Source organism: Saccopteryx bilineata, chromosome 4 (assembly GCF_036850765.1).
Source record: "Saccopteryx bilineata isolate mSacBil1 chromosome 4, mSacBil1_pri_phased_curated, whole genome shotgun sequence".
Classification (NCBI taxonomy): domain Eukaryota; kingdom Metazoa; phylum Chordata; class Mammalia; order Chiroptera; family Emballonuridae; genus Saccopteryx; species Saccopteryx bilineata.
This window is the reverse complement of record NC_089493.1, coordinates 45166727-45185608: the sequence shown is the minus strand read 5'-3', so window position 1 is coordinate 45185608 and position 18882 is coordinate 45166727. Positions and strand designations below refer to the sequence as shown.

General features: G+C 42.0%; 1 protein-coding gene across 9 annotated transcripts in view; it reads left to right on the top strand.

Moving 5' to 3' along the window:
- Nucleotides 1-18882, top strand: part of LOC136335213 (suppressor of cytokine signaling 4-like) — a 41087-nt gene that overhangs the window by 1956 nt on the left and 20249 nt on the right. Inside the window, exons 2-6 of one of the 9 annotated variants that reach the window (XM_066276335.1) lie at nt 5812-7510; nt 8206-8266; nt 9583-9829; nt 11666-11712; nt 17908-18016. In XM_066276335.1, the coding sequence (XP_066132432.1) occupies nt 6159-7510; nt 8206-8266; nt 9583-9829; nt 11666-11712; nt 17908-18016 (1816 nt within the window). In that variant the 5' untranslated portion in view covers nt 5812-6158. Of the gene's footprint in view, nt 1-5811; nt 7511-8205; nt 8267-9582; nt 9830-11665; nt 11713-17907; nt 18283-18882 lie in introns of those variants that run through there. The other 8 variants (XM_066276338.1, XM_066276342.1, XM_066276339.1 and 5 more) reach the window with 8 other exon arrangements.

The following is an 18882-nucleotide window of genomic DNA, read 5'->3' as shown; positions in this document are numbered from 1 at the left end:
ATTGGCGTGTTCTTTTCCTCTATCCTGGAGAAACACAGATCTGTCTCTTAACCAAAATCCTGGGGCCCAGTGTGTTTTGAAGTTCAGAAGTCTTTGGGTTTTATCTTCCGATTTTAGGAGGAGGATAAAGTGTGGTCATAACACCCCCGGTAGTGTTGGGTCAGCATCCCTTAATGCAGCATTAATATTTATGCAGCTGTACGTTTGAATTAAGTAGCTTCAGGTCAGGTTTTGACACCAAATAAGTTTTATGCCAAACTTAGCCGATTTTTTTTTTTCAATTTCTGATAAAGGCTTATGGATCTGTCATAGCGATGGCAAGCGCTAACATTTGTTCTGTTTTTGAGATATGCCAGGCTGTGCCCAAGAGATTTGTTTGCAAATCTGTGACATGGATACTGTTCCTGTCTCCTTTTACCTCTGAGGTTTGGGGAGCTCAGCTTATCCAGAGCCAGCCAAAGAGGAGCTGCAGCTTTATCTGGCCAGTCATACTTTCAGCATTCACTCTTTTAACCACATATTGTATGCCCATATACAAAGGAAGTCAAAAGAATATATCTGTTTCACACCCACTATTTTCCTAGCACTGCTGTTACAGGCTCTTGATTTATGAGTCTCTTTTGGTCTCAGATTTCTAGTCCATCAATATAATTGAATTAACAGGTTCATTCGGGTGAGCTGAGACTGACTGAGCCGTTCAGACCTTGGTCTAAACCACGGGTGGCTCAGGAGCCAGTCGCAGCTCTTTTGATGGCTGCATCCGGCTCGCAGAAAAATCTTTAATAAAAAAAATGTTAAAAATATAAAACATTTTCATGTATTACAATCCATTCATTTCCTACCATTCATGTCATGGTTGTGGGAGGCTGGAGCCAATCACAGCTGTCCTCTTAGACAACACCAAATTTTTATTGGATAATGCGTATTGTACACGGGTCGTTGTATAGCTCTTATGGAATTACATTTTAAAATATGTGGCGTTCATGGCTCTCTCAGCCAAAAAGGTTCCCAACCCCTGGTCTAAAGGCTCTCTGCTGAGCCTTTTTTTTTTTCTGTATTTTTCTGAAGCTGGAAACGGGGAGGGACAGTCAGACAGACTCTCGCATGCGCCCAACCGGGATCCACCTGGCACGCCCACCAGGGGGCGACGCTCTGCCCATCAGGGGGCGATGCTCTGCCCCTCCCGGGCATCGCTCTGTTGGGACCAGAGCCACTCTAGCGCCTGGGGCAGAGGCCGAGGAGCCATCCCCAGCGCCCGGGCCATCTTTGCTCCAGTGGAGCCTCCGCTGCGGGAGGGGAAGAGAGAGACAGAGAGGAAGGAGAGGGGGAGGGGTGGAGAAGCAGATGGGCGCTTCTCCTGTGTGCCCTGGCCAGGAATCGAACCCAGGACTCCTGCATGCCAGGCCGACGCTCTACCACTGAGCCAACCGGCCAGGGCCTCTGCCGAGCTTTTTTATCCATCCCCTTTCTATATTCTCACCCACCTGGCCTGCTAACACTCCCTACCCACAGATCCTTTTTATCCTCCCTCTTGGATTTTTGCAGAATACTGCTCTTCTTTCCCTAAGGCCTATCCCACCATCTCCTATCCACCGTTGGTCCAGATTGCAGAGGCACCACTTCTCAGGATTCCTTCCATGACACTCCCTTCCTTAATTCCTTTAGGAACTCTTGAAGTATTCCCTTTGGTATCCTGTGCTTACCCCATGTAAAATTTAAACTCCACAAGACTGAACTCCTGAAATGTTGACTGCATGCAATGCTATTCATTTTTCCAAAACCCAGCACAGTGCTTAGCACCTAAGTTCTAAGAAATAGCTGAATAAACGTAGACAATATGGCTGACAGGAGGTTGATGAAAAAATTATTTTTAAAATTACATTTTAAAGACATTTAAAATAAAGACATTTAAAATGTTCAAAAACTTTCAAATCAGCCTGACCTGTGGTGGCGCATTGGATAAAGCGTCGACCTGGAAATGCTGAGGTCGCCGGTTCAAAACCCTGGGCTTGCCTGGTCAAGGCACATATGGGAGTTGATGCTTCCAGCTCCTCCCCCCTGTCTCTCTCTCTCCTCTCTCTCTTCTCTCTAAAAATGAATAAACTAAAAAACAATTAAATTTAAAAAAAAAAACTTTCAAATCCCCAATTTCTTGAGTTGCCCGATGTAAGGCTGTAAAGCCAGTAGCCACGGCCAGGGCCACTATCAAAGCAGCCTGGCCCATGCAGGTTCGCATTGTATTCGGACAGTCGGTAAAGAAACAATGGAGCCAAAAACTGGTGGGCCATAGTCTTTAATCCTAGCTTGCACCCGGCAGGCAAGTAAAACATACACACTGGGCTCCAAAACCCACTCACATTCAGTGCTCTCAAAGCCACTGACTTATCCGAGTTTCCTAGAATCAAAGGTTTCTAGCTCACCAGCCTTATTCACCTCTGTTCCCCATCTCCTTCCTTATCCCAGCATCAAACTGCACAAACTGGCCTCTCACTCAATATTCCGCCATCTTGGCTGCTTCTCCTGGCCACATGGCCTCCCTCTGCTCTCTGCTCTGCTTCCTCTGCTCTCTCATGCTAATCATCCCAGGAACCAAGAGAGCAAGCTCTTGTTCTGCCCCCATTTTATAGTGTAGATTCAAAACCTTTAATCCAATATGCAAAACAGGGAAGTCTCTACTACAAAGTTACTTCTCTGAGGCATGATGGGATTGTACCACCCACATCAAAAAGGGTGGGAAAGGCTTAATCCCAAAACCAAGCCCCAGGCTACAACGATCCTGCCTGCCCCCAACACACATTAATATCACCTGGGCAACGGCCTCCACGTGGGCAGCGTTAACTTTAACAAAGTGAGCATAATACATTTTATCTGCCCAACAAAGGCCAGGAGCCGCCATCGTGGCCATTCACATTCAGGTTCCCATTGGATTCGGGCAGACGATAAAGAAATGGCGGAGTCGGAGGATGGTGGGCCATCCTATTTATTGGTGTCTCCCCAAGACAGGCAAACCACAAAAGAAGACAAGGGAAAAGCAGAAAACCAGCTTTTCCCATGAAGGGCAAGGGATCAGGGAAACCCCTGCAATTGTGATAGTAGGAACTGTGTGAGCCAGCTCCTGGTCTGTCCCACTTTATAGTGTAGAAAACCAAAAACCCCTAATCCAATATACAAACAAGGAAGTCTCTGATACAAAGCCACTTATCCGAGGCATAATTGGATTCCTCATGAGAGTGCACCACCCAGATCATACAATTAGTCCAGGGTGTGGGTAAAAGCCCAGTTCCAAAACTAAACCCTAGGTTACAACTACCCTGCCCGCCCACAGTCGGTCCCTGTAAAGCCAGGAGCCACGGCCAGAGCCACCATCAAAGCAGCCTGGCCCATTCAGGTTCGCATTGGATTCGGACAGTCGGTAAAGAAACAACGGAGCCACAAACTGGTGGGCCATAGTCTTTAATCCTAGCTTGCACCCGGCGGGCAAGTAAAAACACACACTGGGCTCCAAAACCCAGTCACATTCAGTGCTCACAAAGCTACTGACTTATCTGAGTTTCCTAGAATCAAAGGTTTCTAGCTCACTAGACTTATTCACCTCTGTACCCCATCTCCTTCCTTATCCCAGATACAAACTCTGCACAAACTGGCATCTCACTCAGCACTCCACCATCTTGGCTGCTTCTCCTGGCCTCCTCCACGTGGCCTTTCTCTGCTCTCCTCTGCTCTCTCTTCTAATGATAATCTCAGGAACCAAGAGCGCCAGCCCTCATGTAGTCTACCCCCATTTTATATTGAAGCTTCACAACTTCTAATCCAATATACAAAATAGGGAAGTCTCTAATACAAAGTCACCTCTGAGGCATGATTGGATTGTACTGCCCCACATCAAAACGGGTGGGAAAGGCTCAATCCCAAAACCAAGCCCCAGGCTACAAGGATTCTATCTGCCCACAGAGACACACATTAATATCACTTGGGCGACGGCCTCCTCGTGGGCAGCGTAATCTTTAACAAAGTGAGCATAATACATTTTATCTGCCCAACAGTCCCCCACACCCAACACAAACCTACAGCGAGCAAACATAGATATCATATTCACAAACCCACCTGACCAACACCCGAATATAGAATAGATAAAAGAGCCAATACTAAAAACTATCAGACATTTTAATTCAAAATTTATATCTTCAATACAATATATATTACCATCATCCACCCCAACTAAACATATTCAAGTAAAAATGCTGATTTCTCTTAATAAACATCTTACATGTCTGTAGTACTTTATAGATTATGAAATGTTACTCTATCTGTGAAGTAATAGGAATTATAACTGATTGGCAGATGAAACGTCTCTGGTAATGCTTGCCTTTCTCAAAAGACTCATTTAAAAGGAAGGATGTCCAAGTTTCTTAACTAAGTTGTCACAGCTGTTTATTACGCCCAACACAATTTGGTGGCCTTTTGAAATATTTCTTGTCCAGTAGTCAACGAGTAATTTATGGAGTTCAGCTTTCTTAAACCTTTCTGTGATTGAATTACCATTTTTTACTCTAAAGGCCACAGAAGTTACAGAAATGTGTTACTTTTTTAGTGTATGTTAAAAGAAATTTTGTGCTCTCTTTTAAATTACTATTCTTGCTGCTCATAAAATAATTCTTCAGATGATGGTGAAAATTTTGGAAGGAAAAGCTTTAGATTATTCCAAGAACGGGGAGGGAGGCCTTTCTTGATTACACACTTTTTTTTGTTTTGTTTTTGAAAGTTCAGGGTTACTTTGGCCTCTTCTTACTGAGGAACAGTTTTGTGTGTGTTTTTTTCATTTTCTGTTGCATGAGGTTTTAGAACTGTTTCTGTATATTTCTGCATCGCTGATTCCAAATCTGAATCCGTTTTTTGGTGCATGCTATACTTTTTATGCAATTTTTTTTTATTTTATTTTTTTTTACAGAGGCAGAGATAGACAAGGACAGACAGACAGGAACGGAGAGAGATGAGAAGCATCAATCATCAGTTTCTCGTTGCGCCTTGCGACTTCTTAGTTGTTCATTGATTGCTTTCTCACATGTGCCTTGACCGCGGGCCTTCAGCAGACCGAGGAACCCCCTGCCTGAGCCAGCGACCTTGGGTCTAAGCTGGTGAGCTCTTTGCTCAAGCCAGATGAGCCCGCGCTCAAGCTGGCGACCTCGGGGTCTCGAACCTAGGTCCTTCCGCATCCCAGTCCGACGCTCTATCCACTGCGCCACCACCTGGTCAGGCTTTTTTATGCAATTTTAATATCTTTTTGTTAAAGTTAATAACATGCATTGGTTTTTTTGTTGTTGTTTTTTTACAGAGACAGAGAGAGAGTCAGAGAGAGGGATAGACAGGGACAAACAGACTGGAATGAAGAGATGAGAAGCATCAATTATCAGTTTCTCATTGCAACACCTTAGTTGTTCATTGACTGCTCTCCCATATATGCCCAGACTGCAGGCCTTCAGCAGACCGCGCAACCCCTTGCTTGAGCCAGCGACCCTAGGCCCAAGCCAGTGAGCTCTTGCTCAAACCAGATGAGCCTGCTCTCAAGCTGGCGACCTCGGGATCTCGAACCTGGGTCCTCCGCATCCCAATCCAACGCTCCATTCACTGCGCCACCACCTTGTCAGGCCATGCATTGGTTTTTAAATTGGAGTTAAAGGGCAACGACTCTTGGATTGAACATAACCACAAGGCAATTAATGTTTTACAAACATCACTTTTTCATAATTGTAGTTGTTTTTAAATGTAAAACATTCTCATCTGATAAAAAACACCCTCTTATTTTGTTTTCAGATTGAATCATGGCTTCTTCAAGTAGGCGTAAATGTAAGAATAGTCCTGACACCTTCTGTTATATATGTGGCTGTTACACACTGCAACATCAAAGGCGCAATATTTCATCATTTGTGACACGTGCATATATTGCCTATTTTCAAGTTCCCCTTCGCGATCAAGACAAGAATTGGGCTCCTCATATTGTGTGTCATAGTTGTGAGGAAATGCTTCGTGACTGGACAAAAGGAAAACGCAAAGGAATGCCTTTTGGTATTCCCATGGTTTGGCGCGAACCTAAGGACCACAATAGTGACTGTTATTTCTGTCTGATCCATACATAGGGCATCGGCAAGAAAAAACGGCATATGATCACATATCCTAATATTCCTTCAGCAGTACGACCTATCCCACACTCTGAGACACTCCCAGTTCCGGTTTTCAATGGTTTTATTTCTTCTAAGGACGAAGAAAGTGAACATGGTGATCAAGTGTATTTTGATAAGATGCATGAGGAAATGGTTGTAGAATCTGAAGGGTCTTCTTCTGATGCCAAGCAGTCATTAACCCCTCAGCAGTTTAGCCAACCCGAATTGAATGACTTAGTAAGAGATTTGGGCCTATCAAAGAAAGCAGCTGAGTTATTAGCCTCCAGGCTTCAAGAAAAGAATGTACTTCACCGGTCAGCTAAAGTATCCCGTTTCAGGAAGCGTGAACAAATTTTTGTGGACTTCTTTTCCGAAGACAAACACTTTGTTTACTGTCATGACATCAGTAGTCTTCTCAGCCAGCTAGGTGTTACCACTTACAGTCCAACAGAATGGCGGCTGTTTCTTGACAGCTCTAAACAGAGTCTGAAATGTGTTCTCCTACACAACAGTAATGTTTATGCAGCGGTCCCAATTGGTTATTCAACTCATCTGCGAGAAGATTATAATGACATAAAAATTGTCCTCAACTTACTGAAGTATGAGGAGCATAACTGGATCATTTGTGTGGACCTTAAAATGGTAAATTTCCTGCTAGGACAACAGAGAGGTTTCACGAAGTATCCTTGCTTTCTGTGTTTGTGGGACAGCCGAGCTCTGGAGAAACACTGGACACAGAAAGAGTGGCCGAAACGTGAAGCTCTGGAAGTAGGGATGCAAAATATTGTGAATGAACCTGTAGTTAATCGAGACAGGATCATTTTTTCCCCACTTCACATCAAACTTGGCTTAATGAAGCAGTTTGTTCTGGCTTTGAATAGAGAAAGTGAATGCTTTCAACATATTATTTCCACTTTTCCTGCCTTGTCTTTTGAGAAGATAAAAGCAGGTGTATTCGATGGGCCTCAAATTCGAACCCTCATACGTGACAAAGAATTTGCCAAGAAGATGAATAAGGAGGAGAAAGCAGCATGGCAGTCTTTTGTGGCAGTTACAAAGAACTTCCTTGGCAACAAAAAAGCAGAAAACTATGAACTTCTGGTTCAAAGGATGCTGTTATCTTTCCGCAACATTGGATGTAACATGAGCGTTAAGATTCACTTCCTGAACAGTCACCTTGATAAGTTTCCTGAATATCTTGGAGCTGTTAGTGACGAGCAGGGAGAATGCTTTCATCAAGATCTGAAGACAATGGAAGAGCGTTATCAGGGGCGATGGGACAGAAATATGATGGCAGACTACTGCTGGAGCATCAAACGAGATTGTGTTCAACAAGTACACAAACGCAAGAGGTACAAACGCAAATTTTTGCCTGAATAGAATTTAAATAAGTTTTGTGCAAATTTTATGATTAAAATAAGTGTTTTATTATGTTCTATTTAGAAATTGTAGACAAATTCTGATGCAATCGCATATTTTTGTGTATTAGTGTATTTACTGCATTATATAAATTATTATATTTTCACAAAGATGATTCCCAAGAAGACATTCTACTTCATTATGTTAAACTAAATGTTGAAAATTTTACAATAAGATGAAAACCTAAAATCTTGAATTGCAAAAAAAACCTTAGCTTACAGAGAAAAACTAGTGTCAAGATTTGAGATCAGCAGACTCGAATTAGGTAAGAACAAGTGTTTTTGTGGATGTAACAAAATTTTGTTTCCCAGTGAATTGATTTGTTGCTTCACACACACCCCCTTTTCCCCAGAAATGCACTTTCTCTAGCACATAGCTCTGGATTTGGCTGAGGTTCAAAGAATTGCTGGTGAGCTAACCAGCACTGAAACAGGCTTGTAAGCTTTCTGGGAAAGAATACATTTGCTTGGTAAGACCATCCTGTAGTATCTATAATCCCAAATTAATATATATATTTGGGTCAGACCTGATCTTGGACCAGTCTCCATCTTTGACCATAAAGGATAGTCTCAAACACAAAAGAGCAAAATATTGGATTATCTAAGTACAATGCTTTCTTTTTTTCCAGGAGCAGCATAGTAGAAGATGCTCAGTGTCCTAGATTACAAGATTTAATAGAAGTAAATCATGTAAGTCCTGTTCTAGTATACTAGATAGCCTAGTCTGTTGTCTATTTATATTATTATACATCATATTTTTCACTCCATAAGACGCACCTGACCATAAGACGCACCTAGGGTTTTAAGGAGGAAAATAAGATGAAAAAAATTCTGAACCAAATGGTGTGTTAGGATATTTAATGAAATATACTACAGTGATATTTCAACAATGTAAACTCAACAGCAGTATTAACCATTAGCACTGTTACTAACAATGAGAAGAGACTTTAATGTTCAAATACTCGTGTAGTTTTCCTGGAACCCGCAACAGCTAAAAGAAATAAACATTTGCTCCATAAGACGCATGAGCATTTTCTCCTCCACTTTTGGGGTGAAAAAGTGCATTTTATGGAATGAAAAATACAATTGTTACTGTGTAAACAACTTTCAGAATTTCCATTGAAAATCTACAATCAGTAATATAAGATGATAGTTCTTATTTTAAAGGCCTTAAGCTTGTTTGAGACCATAGTGCTATTTTGTAATCACCTCAAGAGTTATTTTTGTAAATTATTGTATTAAGACACAGCCACATTTATTTATTTATTTATGTATTATATCTGGGTGCTTTTGCAGAATAGAGTTGAGTAGTTGTGGTAGAGTCTATGGCTCAAAAAGCCTTAAAAAAGGACCTGTCTGGCAGTCACAGAATGTGTTTGCCAGTCTCTGAAGTGAGTACAAACACTTCCTGAGAAACTTTCCTTCAGTCACACTATTTTGTCATATTATCCGAACTAATTGTTTAAGAAGCAAGCTAGTAGGATTTAGAGTATTCTTTAGACTGTGTTCAGAATGTCATCTTTCTGGGGGTTTTTTTGTTGTTGTTCTTGGTTTTTGTATTTTTCCGAAGATGGAAACGGGGAGGCAGTCAGACAGACTCCCGCATGCACCCAACCAGGATCCACCCGGCATGCCCATGAGGGGACGATGCTCTGCCCATCTGGGGCATTGCTCTTCTGCAACCAGAGCCATTCTAGCGCCTGAGGCAGAGGCCATAGAGCCATCCTCAGCGCCCGGGCCAACTTTGCTCCAATGGAGCCTTGGCTGCGGGAGGGGAAGAGAGAGACAGAGAGGAAGGAGAGGGGGAGGGGTGGAGAAGCAGATGGGCGCTTCTCCTGTGTGTCCTGGCCGGGAATCAAACCCGGGACTCCTGCACGCCAGGCCGACACTCTACCACTGAGCTAACCGACCAGGGCCTCTTTTTGTTTTATCATTAATAGCAACAAGACTTTTTCTAATTGTTTCAGTGCTTGGTAATTAAATATAATAATCATTCTTACTTCCAGGATATGAGTAAAATAAACTTTGAGATGGATTGTTTACCCAGTGAAATAATGAATTTGCTTCTATCTGCTGGCGAAATGGCATATGATATTAATACTAACAGAAAGGAAGAAACTTCAGATGTTGTGGAAGGCATGGAACTAACTTCTTCAGTTACAACCCAGGATGTTTTGATGAGTAGCCCTGAAAAAAATATACCGTCACAAAATAACATGTCACAGGAAGAAGAGCCTAACGTTTTCCAGTCAGGTGAGGACTTTTTAATACATTTAATGAGGCTTTGTTAAATAAATGAAATTGCACTGATATATGGATTATTGTAAATACTGCTGGGTACCAGTTTCTAAGAATAAAGGTTGAAAAATTGGACAGTCACAGTAAATATATTATGAGAATTAGTTTGTGATAGTACCCCATTCTTTTTTTTTAAACACTTGCCATTTTCTGTTTGTTTATTTTTTTTTTTAAATTTTTTATTTTTTATTTATTTATTCATTTTTTAGAGAGGAGAGGGAGAGACAGAAAGAGAGAGAAGGGGGGGAGGAGCTGGAAGCATCAACTCCCATATGTGCCTTGACCAGGCAAGCCCAGGGTTTCGAACTGGCGACCTCAGCATTTCCAGGTCGACGCTTTATCCACTGCGCCACCACAGGTCAGGCATAGTACCCCATTCTGTAACCCAAACCTTTTGAGGTAGACCTATTAAAAATCAACAATAGCCTGATCAGGCAGTGGCACAGTGGATAGAGCGTTGGACTGGGATGCGGAAGACCCAGGTTCGAGACCTCGAGGTCGCCAGCTTGAGCAAGAGCTTATCTGGTTTGAACACAAGCTCACCAGCTTGAGCCCAAGGTCGCTGGCTTGAGCAAGGGGTTACTCAGTCTGCTGAAGGCCCACGGTCAAGGCACGTATGAGAAAGCAATCAATGAACAACTAAGGTGTTGCAATGCGCAACAAAAAACTACTGATTGATGCTTCTCATCTCTCCGTTCCTGTCTGTCTGTCCCTGTCTATCCCTCTGACTCTCTCTCTGTCTCTGAAAAAAACAAAAAACAAATCAAGAACAGACGCTAATCCACATTAGATATAAGTAACATTACATTACACCTCACTGTACAAACCCAGAAAAATTCCCTGAAGTTTTTTTAGTTCTTCTTTCAACATACCTCAAACCTTTCTTTAAAATGTCGTATTTTTCCTCCCTAATACTTATTCCTACCTACATTGTTGTGATTGTTCTGCAATAGGAAATGAGTTGTAATTTTGTTATAATATGTTGTCTGATAGCTTCACCTACTATTCTCATCTGATATTCTATGTGCTGTTCTTTCTGGGGCCTAAGGCAAAATGAAGATTATTTTGTCCAGACATTTAATACACTCCAAATATGTTCTTCTGCTAACCGCCTTTGAGTACCTTTAATACAATATTATAAGCATCAGATTTGTTTATAAAGACTCTTTTAATACTGAACTTAAGGATAAGAAATTTATTAAGAAATTAAAACACATTTAAAAAAGTTATAGTGTATCATAACCTATATTTTTGTCTTAGCATTTGGTAATATGGAACTTTACATATTTCATAATGCTTTATTTCTAACCTCTGAATGTAAGAATATTCTTTAAAGTTAAAAAATACTTTTTTTTTGGCCCTAGCCGGTTGGCTCAGCGGTAGAGCGTCGGCCTGGCGTGCGGGGGACCCAGGTTCGATTCCCGGCCAGGGCACATAGGAGAGGCGCCCATTTGCTTCTCCACCCCCACCCTCCTTCCTCTCTGTCTCTCTCTTCCCCTCCCGCAGCCGAGGTTCCATTGGAGCAGGGATGGCCCGGGCGCTGGGGATGGCTCCTTGGCCTCTGCTCCAGGCGCTGGAGTGGCTCTGGTCGTGGCAGAGCGATGCCCGGAGGGGCAGAGCGTCGCCCCCTGGTGGGCAGAGCATCGCCCCTGGTAGGCGTGCCGGGTGGATCCCGGTGGGGCGCATGCGGGAGTCTGTCTGACTGTCTCTCCCTGTTTCCAGCTTCAGAAGGATGCAAAAGAGGAAAAAAAAAAAAAGCTAAAAAAAAAATACTTTTTTTTTGTTTTGCAGTATTTGATAATAAAAGCCTTACTACTGAGTGCCCTCTTCTTGATTCAGTTAAGTTTTTCAACTAAATTTGAAGTTTCTTTATATTCTAGATTTAATTACTTCTTAATTTGTGTACAAAGATTAAAGTTTATATCTTGTCACTGTTTTCTTTACTGTGAAAAATCTATTACTTCATTTTATCAGAATGGCAACAAAATGATTTATTTCTATATGATTTATGTATCAAATTTGCTATGACAGATTGAATACTTAGATGATATATGGCTTCGATTATGTTAGGTATTTCTAAGTGATATAAGAAAAAATATAAAGCATAGTTTCTGCTCATCTAAAGCATGCAGCTGGGGAGATAATTTCTGTCTTAGCTTTAGTCAACATTGGTTATTTTTAATTTTTTTATTTTTTAATTAATTTTAATGGGGTGACATTGATAAATCAGGGTACATATGTTCAGAGAAAAATCTCTAGGTTATTTTGACATTTGATTATGCTGCATTCCCATCACCCAAAGTCCAGTTGTCTTCCATCACCTTCTAACTGGTTTTCTTTGTTCCCCTCCCTGCCCCCAACCCCCTATTCTATTTTTTTTAGATCACTATATTTATTTGGAAGCTCCCTAGGCTTTACCTGTGCTGACCTCTTGCCTCTAGTCCAATTCAAACATGAACCTTCTATGAAGCCTTCCTATAAAAGCTCTCATTACTCCCATGTTAACTTATGTATAGGCACAGGTGCACATAGACATATAGTGTATACAATGTACATGTTTAATCCCTTATTTAGAGAATAAAATGAATATATTATATTCTTAACATAATTTTAGTAATCTGTTCCCCTTATTAACTGTAAATTCCTCTGTAGGCAGAACTATGTGATTTATATTCACTGTCACAAATGAGAAAGTGCTCTGTTGCCTACTAAGTGTTTATAGCATTGGTTTACAGCTCTACACCGAGCTATTTTATTTCAATCATCTGTAGTAGGATCATCAGGTGGTTTTTAATGCATAGCAGGAGTCAAAAACTCTGATTTACAGCTTTACCTTGAAATTGTTCAAGGCTCACTGCCAAATGGCTCAGGGACCTTAATGAAGCAGAGCTAAGCAACCTTCCTTATAAAGTTCAAAGTAATTGTCGTAAAGATGCTCACAGATTTGGGATAAGAATGGAAGAATTCAGTGAGAACTTTCACAGGGAGATACGTAGTCCAAACAGAACTTTAACTGAAATGAAAAATATACAAGAGATGTTCAGCAGCAGACTGGATAAAAATGAAGCACAAATTAAGGAGCTAGAAGACAAAGCAGTGGAACACACCAGAACAGCATAATGTAAAAGAAGTTTTGTAAAGATACCTTTAGTGATCTCTGGGAAAGCATCGAGCAGGACGACATTTGCATTGTAAGGATCCCAGAAGGAGGAAGTAGAGAGGGGACCAGAGAAATGATTTGAAGAAATAATAGCTGTAAACTTCCCTAACCTGGAAAAGGGAACAGACATCCAGGTCTGCAAAGCCCAGAGAGTTTCAAAGAAGATGAACCCAAAGAGAACCACACCAAGACACATTATAATTAAAATGGCAGAGGCCCTGGCCAGGTGGCTCAGTGGTAGAGCATCAGCCTGGCATGTAGATGTCCTGGGTTCAATTCCCAGTCAGGGCACACAGGAGAAGTGACCATCTGCTTCCCCACCCCTCTTCCTACCCCTTTTCTCTCTTTCTTTCCCTCCCTCAGACATGGCTTGATTGGCTTTAGCACATCGGCCCTGGGCGCTGAGGATGGCTCCATGGAGCCTCCTCCTCAGGCATTAAAAATAACTCAGTTGGTGACAACAATTCCAGAGCCATGCGGACTTTTCCTGTGGGGAACTTTCCTGGACTCCTGCTCCCTGAGACAGCTCCTAAAAGACTGAACTGTGGTTGGGTTGCATTTTTCAGGGATTTGGCATGGTGATGGGGCCAACTTGAACTTGGGGAACATATTAAGGACACTACTCTTTTAGGGATTCTTGCTGTATTGGCCAAGAGTTTGCTTAAAGGCTTTTAATCACTGTAAAAAAAAATAGAGGACTGGATGAAGAAGATGGGGCACATATACACCATGGTATACTATTCAGCTAGGAGAAATGGTGACATTGGATCACTTATAGAGGAATGGTGGAGTCTTGGTAGCATTGTGCGGGGTGAAATAAGCGAATCAGAAAAAAACAGGAACTGCAGGATTCCATACATTGGTGGGACATAAAAGCGAGACAAAGAGGCATGGACAGGAGTGTGGTGGCTATGGGGGTGGGGGGAGGGAAGGAGGGAGGGGGGGGAGGGGTACAGAGAGAACTGGATGGAGGGTGGCAGAGGATGATCTGTCTTCGGGTGATGGGTATGCAACAGAACTAAATGACAAGATAACCTGGATATGTTTTCTTTGAATGTATGTACCCTGATTTATTGATGTCACCCCATTAAAATAAAAATTAAAAAAAAAAATTAACTCAGTTCTGAGCATGGCCCCAAATGAGCAGAGCCTTGGCCCCAGATAGGTTGCCAGGTGGATTCTGGTCGGGGAGCATGCGGGAGTCTGTCTATCTTCCCTCCTCTCACTTGGAAAAGGGAAAAGGAATGGTAGAAGTTAAGAATAAAGAGAGAATTTTAAAAGAGAATTCAGCAGAAACTTTACAAGCCAGAGAAGAGTGACAAGACATTCAAAGTGCTAAAAGGAAAAAAATATCCAACCAAAAATTCTCTATCCAACAGGATTATCATTCAGAATTGGAGATGAGATTAAGTTTTCCAGGTAAACAAAAGCTAAAGGAGTTCATCACCACTAAATTGGCCTTACAGGAAATGTTAAAAGAACTTTTCTAAGCTGAAAAGAAAAGGCACTAAATAATAAGAAAATGGGAAAGTAAAAATCTCACTGAAAAATATAAATATATAATAAAGGTAATGGATCATTCCTTTATAAAGCAAGCATGAAGGTTAAAAGACAAAAGTTTATAAAATTGACTAAAAGTACTATAATTAGTAAAGGGAAGCAGTAAATAAAAAGATGTCAAATGTGTTATCAAAAACAAAACCTATGGTGTGTGGAGCAACAGTGTAAAGCTTTGAAATATATTCAAATTTAAGTTGCTATCAACTTAAAAGAGACTGTTATATACATAGGTTGTTTTATCTGAACCTCATAGTAACCACAAAGAAAAAACTTATAGTTAGCACACAAAAGAAAATGAGAAAGGAATCTAAACACAACACTAAAGAAAGCCATCAAACCACAAGAAAGAATGAAAAAATAAAGAAGCACAGAGAGAAATTACAAAAACAGTCTGAAAACAGTACAATGGCAGTAAGTACACACTTATCAATAACAACCTTAAATGTAAGTGAACCAAGTTTGCCAATCAAAAGACAGAGTGGCTGAATCGATTTAAAACAAACAAGGCCTTTCTAAATGCTGCCTTACAAGAGACTTCAGAAGTAAGGACACAGAGTGAATGTGAAGGGATGGAAAACGGTACTCCATGGAAATGGGAATGGAAAAGAAAAGAAAGCTGGTGTCATATCAGAAAAAAATAGACTTTAAAACAAAGACTATAATAAAAGACAGAAAGGGCTCTATAATCATAGAGGGTTCAATCTAGTGGAAGATAGAACATTTATAAATATATATGCAATATTAGTGGATTTAACAGGAGAAAATGAAAGCAACATGTAACTCTATTGTAGGGGACATTAACACACCTTTACAGCAATGGATACATTGTTTGGACAAAAAATCAATTAAGAGACATTGGACTACTCTTCCTGAAAGTGGTCAGAGGTGACTTCTGAAAATGGATCATTATTCACTTGACCCAGACAACCCCACCCACAAAATCATGCAAATCAAGAGGTTCAGATCTTTGTGTTCACTTTGAACACTTGCAAAACTGCCCAGGCCATCAAAAATATGCATATCCGAAAAGCCACAAAGTACCTAAAGGATGTCACTTTCAGAAGCAATGTATGGCATTCCGTTGTTACAGTGGTGAATTTGGTAAGTGAGCCAAACTGTGGGCTGGATACAGGACAGTGGCCCAAAAATAGTGCTGAATTTTTGCTGCACATTCTTTTTTTCTTTTTTTTTTTTACAGAAACAGAGAGTCAGAGAGAGGGATAGACAAGGACAGAGAGACAGGAACGGAGAGATGAGAAGCACCAATCATTAGTTTTTCGTTGCACGTTGCAACATTTTAGTTGTTAATTGATTGCTTTCTCATATGCGCCTTGACTGCGGGCCTTCAGCAGACCAAGTAACCCCTTGCTCAAGCCAGCAACCTTGGGTCCAAGCTGGTGAGCTTTGCTCAAACCAGATGAGCCCGCACTCAAACTGGCGACCTGGGAGTCTTGAACCTGGGTCTTCTGCATCCCAGTCCGACGCTCTATCCACTGCGCCACCGCCTGTTCAGACTGCTGCACATTCTTAAAAATGCAGAGTAATGCTGAACTCAAGGGGTTAGATGTAGATTCTCTGGTCATTGAGCACACATCCAGGTGAACAAAGCTCCCGAGATATGGAGCAAAGCTGATAGCACTCATGGGCACATGAACCCATATGTGAGCTCTCCCTGCCACGTTGAGTGATCGTTACTGAAAAAGATATTTTCCCAAACCAGAAGAGGAGGTTGCACAGAAGAAAAAGATACCAAGTAGAAACTAAAGAAACAAAAACCTATGGCCCAGGTGTAAATTCAGATTAAAATAAATGCTAATAAAAGTAAAAGGATAGGGGGAAAAAAGAAACATCACACTTATATGATACATTAGATTAGGTGGATTTAATAGATATATACAGAACATTCCATCTAAAAATGTCAGAGTACACAATTATCTTATACATTGTCTTGTCGATAAATTTTAGTGCCTTATAATTTAGTCTCCTTGTGAATTTTTACTTTCATAAATATTAGAAATTATATTTAAAAATTTTTTTACAGGTTCATATGTCTAGTTTAGACCAAAATATTACTCTGTAGCATCATTTGAACACAAAATAGGGTTTGAGGGGGAAAGAAAAAAATCTCAGCAGGATCACATTCTAGTGAAAGGCCTATTCAGTGCTGCTGTATGATTAGAATAAGGTTGTGAAATCTGCATATGTATTTTTTTTTTTTTTGTATTTTTCTGAAGCTAGAAACGGGGAGAGACAGTCAGACAGACTCCCGCATGCGCCCGACCGGGATCCACCCGACACGCCCACCAGAGGGCGATGCTCTGCCCCTCTGGGCATCTCTCTGTCACGACCAGAGCCACTCTAGCGCCTGGGGCAGAGGCCAAGGAGCCATCCCCAGCGCCCGGGCCATCTTTGCTCCAATGGAGCCTCGGTTGCGGGAGGGGAAGAGAGAGACAGAGAGGAAGGAGAGGGGGAGGGGTGGAGAAGCAGATGGGCTATTCTCCTGTGTGCCCTGACCGGGAATCGAACCTGGGACTTCCGCACACCAGGCCGATGCTCTACCACTGAGCCAACCTGCCAGGGCCTCTGCATATGTTATTTAAGATGCAGCTTCAATTTTATTCATCCTGCCTGTGCTGCAGGATCCATAAGTAATGTGCAGTGCTTTTATATATTACTAATTACCATTTTAGGTATATATTTTTAATATACCTTTTCAGTAAAAAACTAGATATTTGAAATTAGAACTGCTGGAAAGTTACACAATCATTGTTATTGAAAATTTTATTATGTGGGAAAATGTTATTTATATTATTAAGTTACTGTTAACTTGCAATATTGAAGTCGATTGTTGACATTCTTTTTTTTTTTTTTTTTTTGCATTTTTCTGAAGCTGGAAACAGGGAGAGACAGTCAGACAGACTCCCGCATGCGCCCACCAGGGGGCGACGCTCTGCCCACCAGGGGGCGATGCTCTGCCCATCCTGGGCGTCGCCATGTTGCGACCCTCCTGGGTGTCGCCATGTTGCGACCAGAGCCACTCTAGCACCTGGGGCAGAGGCCACAGAGCCATCCCCAGCGCCCGGGCCATCTTTGCTCCAATGGAGCCTTGGCTGCGGGAGGGGAAGAGAGAGACAGAGAGGAAGGCGCGGCGGAGGGGTGGAGAAGCAAATGGGCGCTTCTCCTATGTGCCCTGGCCGGGAATCGAACCCAGGTCCTCCGCACGCTAGGCCGACGCTCTACCGCTGAGCCAACCGGCCAGGGCGATTGTTGACATTCTTAACGGTTCCCTCAGTGACTTGAGTTTACTCTCCAGCCAGGCCTGAGCTGCAGCCAGCTGGTCACTTTCGTGCAGAGGGGAGAGCGCGCCAAGCACGTTTCCTTCGGTGGGAACCTGATTGCCTTCTCACCTCTGAGGCCCCTCGGTGAGGAACGGCCGGAAGAAGTTTGAATTTAAAAATAATTCCAAACATTTTTCTTTCATGTTATCGATGCTGTGGTAAATTCTTAGAATATTGAAAGGTTGAAGACTGTATTTTTGTCCATTTTTATAGTGTTCTCTAATGTTTTAATATTCATTGTTCATCAGTGTGTGTTATTTTTTTCCCCATCAAAATGTGTTTTAGATATGTTCCTGTTTCTTAAGAGAAGTGGGATATTTTGTTCAATTACCATGCACAATAAAAATATACCGTGCCTTGCCTCTCTCCTTTAAAATGTATAAGCTTAAAGCTAAGAACACTGGCCCTGGCCAGTTGGCTCAGTGGTAGAGCGTTGGCCTGGCATGTGGAAGTCTCAGGTTCGATTCCCAGTCAGGGCACACAGGAGAAACACCCATCTGCTTCTCCACCCTTCCCCCTCTCCTTTCTCTCTCTTCCCCTTCCGCACCCAAGGCTCCATTGGAGCAAAGTTGACCCGGGTGCTGAGGATGGCTCCGTGGCCTCTACCTCAAGTGCTAGAATGGCTCTGGTTGCGATGGAGCAATGCCCTAGATGGGCCAAGCATCACCCCTGGTGGGCATGCCTGGTGAATCCCTGTCAGGCACATGCAGGAGTCTGTCTCTCTGCCTCCCTGCTTCTCACTGCAGAAAAATTTTTTTAAATGAAAATAAAAAACTAAGCTGAAAAACTTAGATAAGCCAAGAAACACTGCACTTCTCTCCGACCCACCCCAAAGGCATCTACTTTCAATTTTTTTTTTCATTTTTATTAGAAAGAGAGAGGAGAGAGAGGAAAGAGACAGAAAGAACAGAGGGAGGAGCAGGAAGCATCAACTCCCATATGTGCCTTGA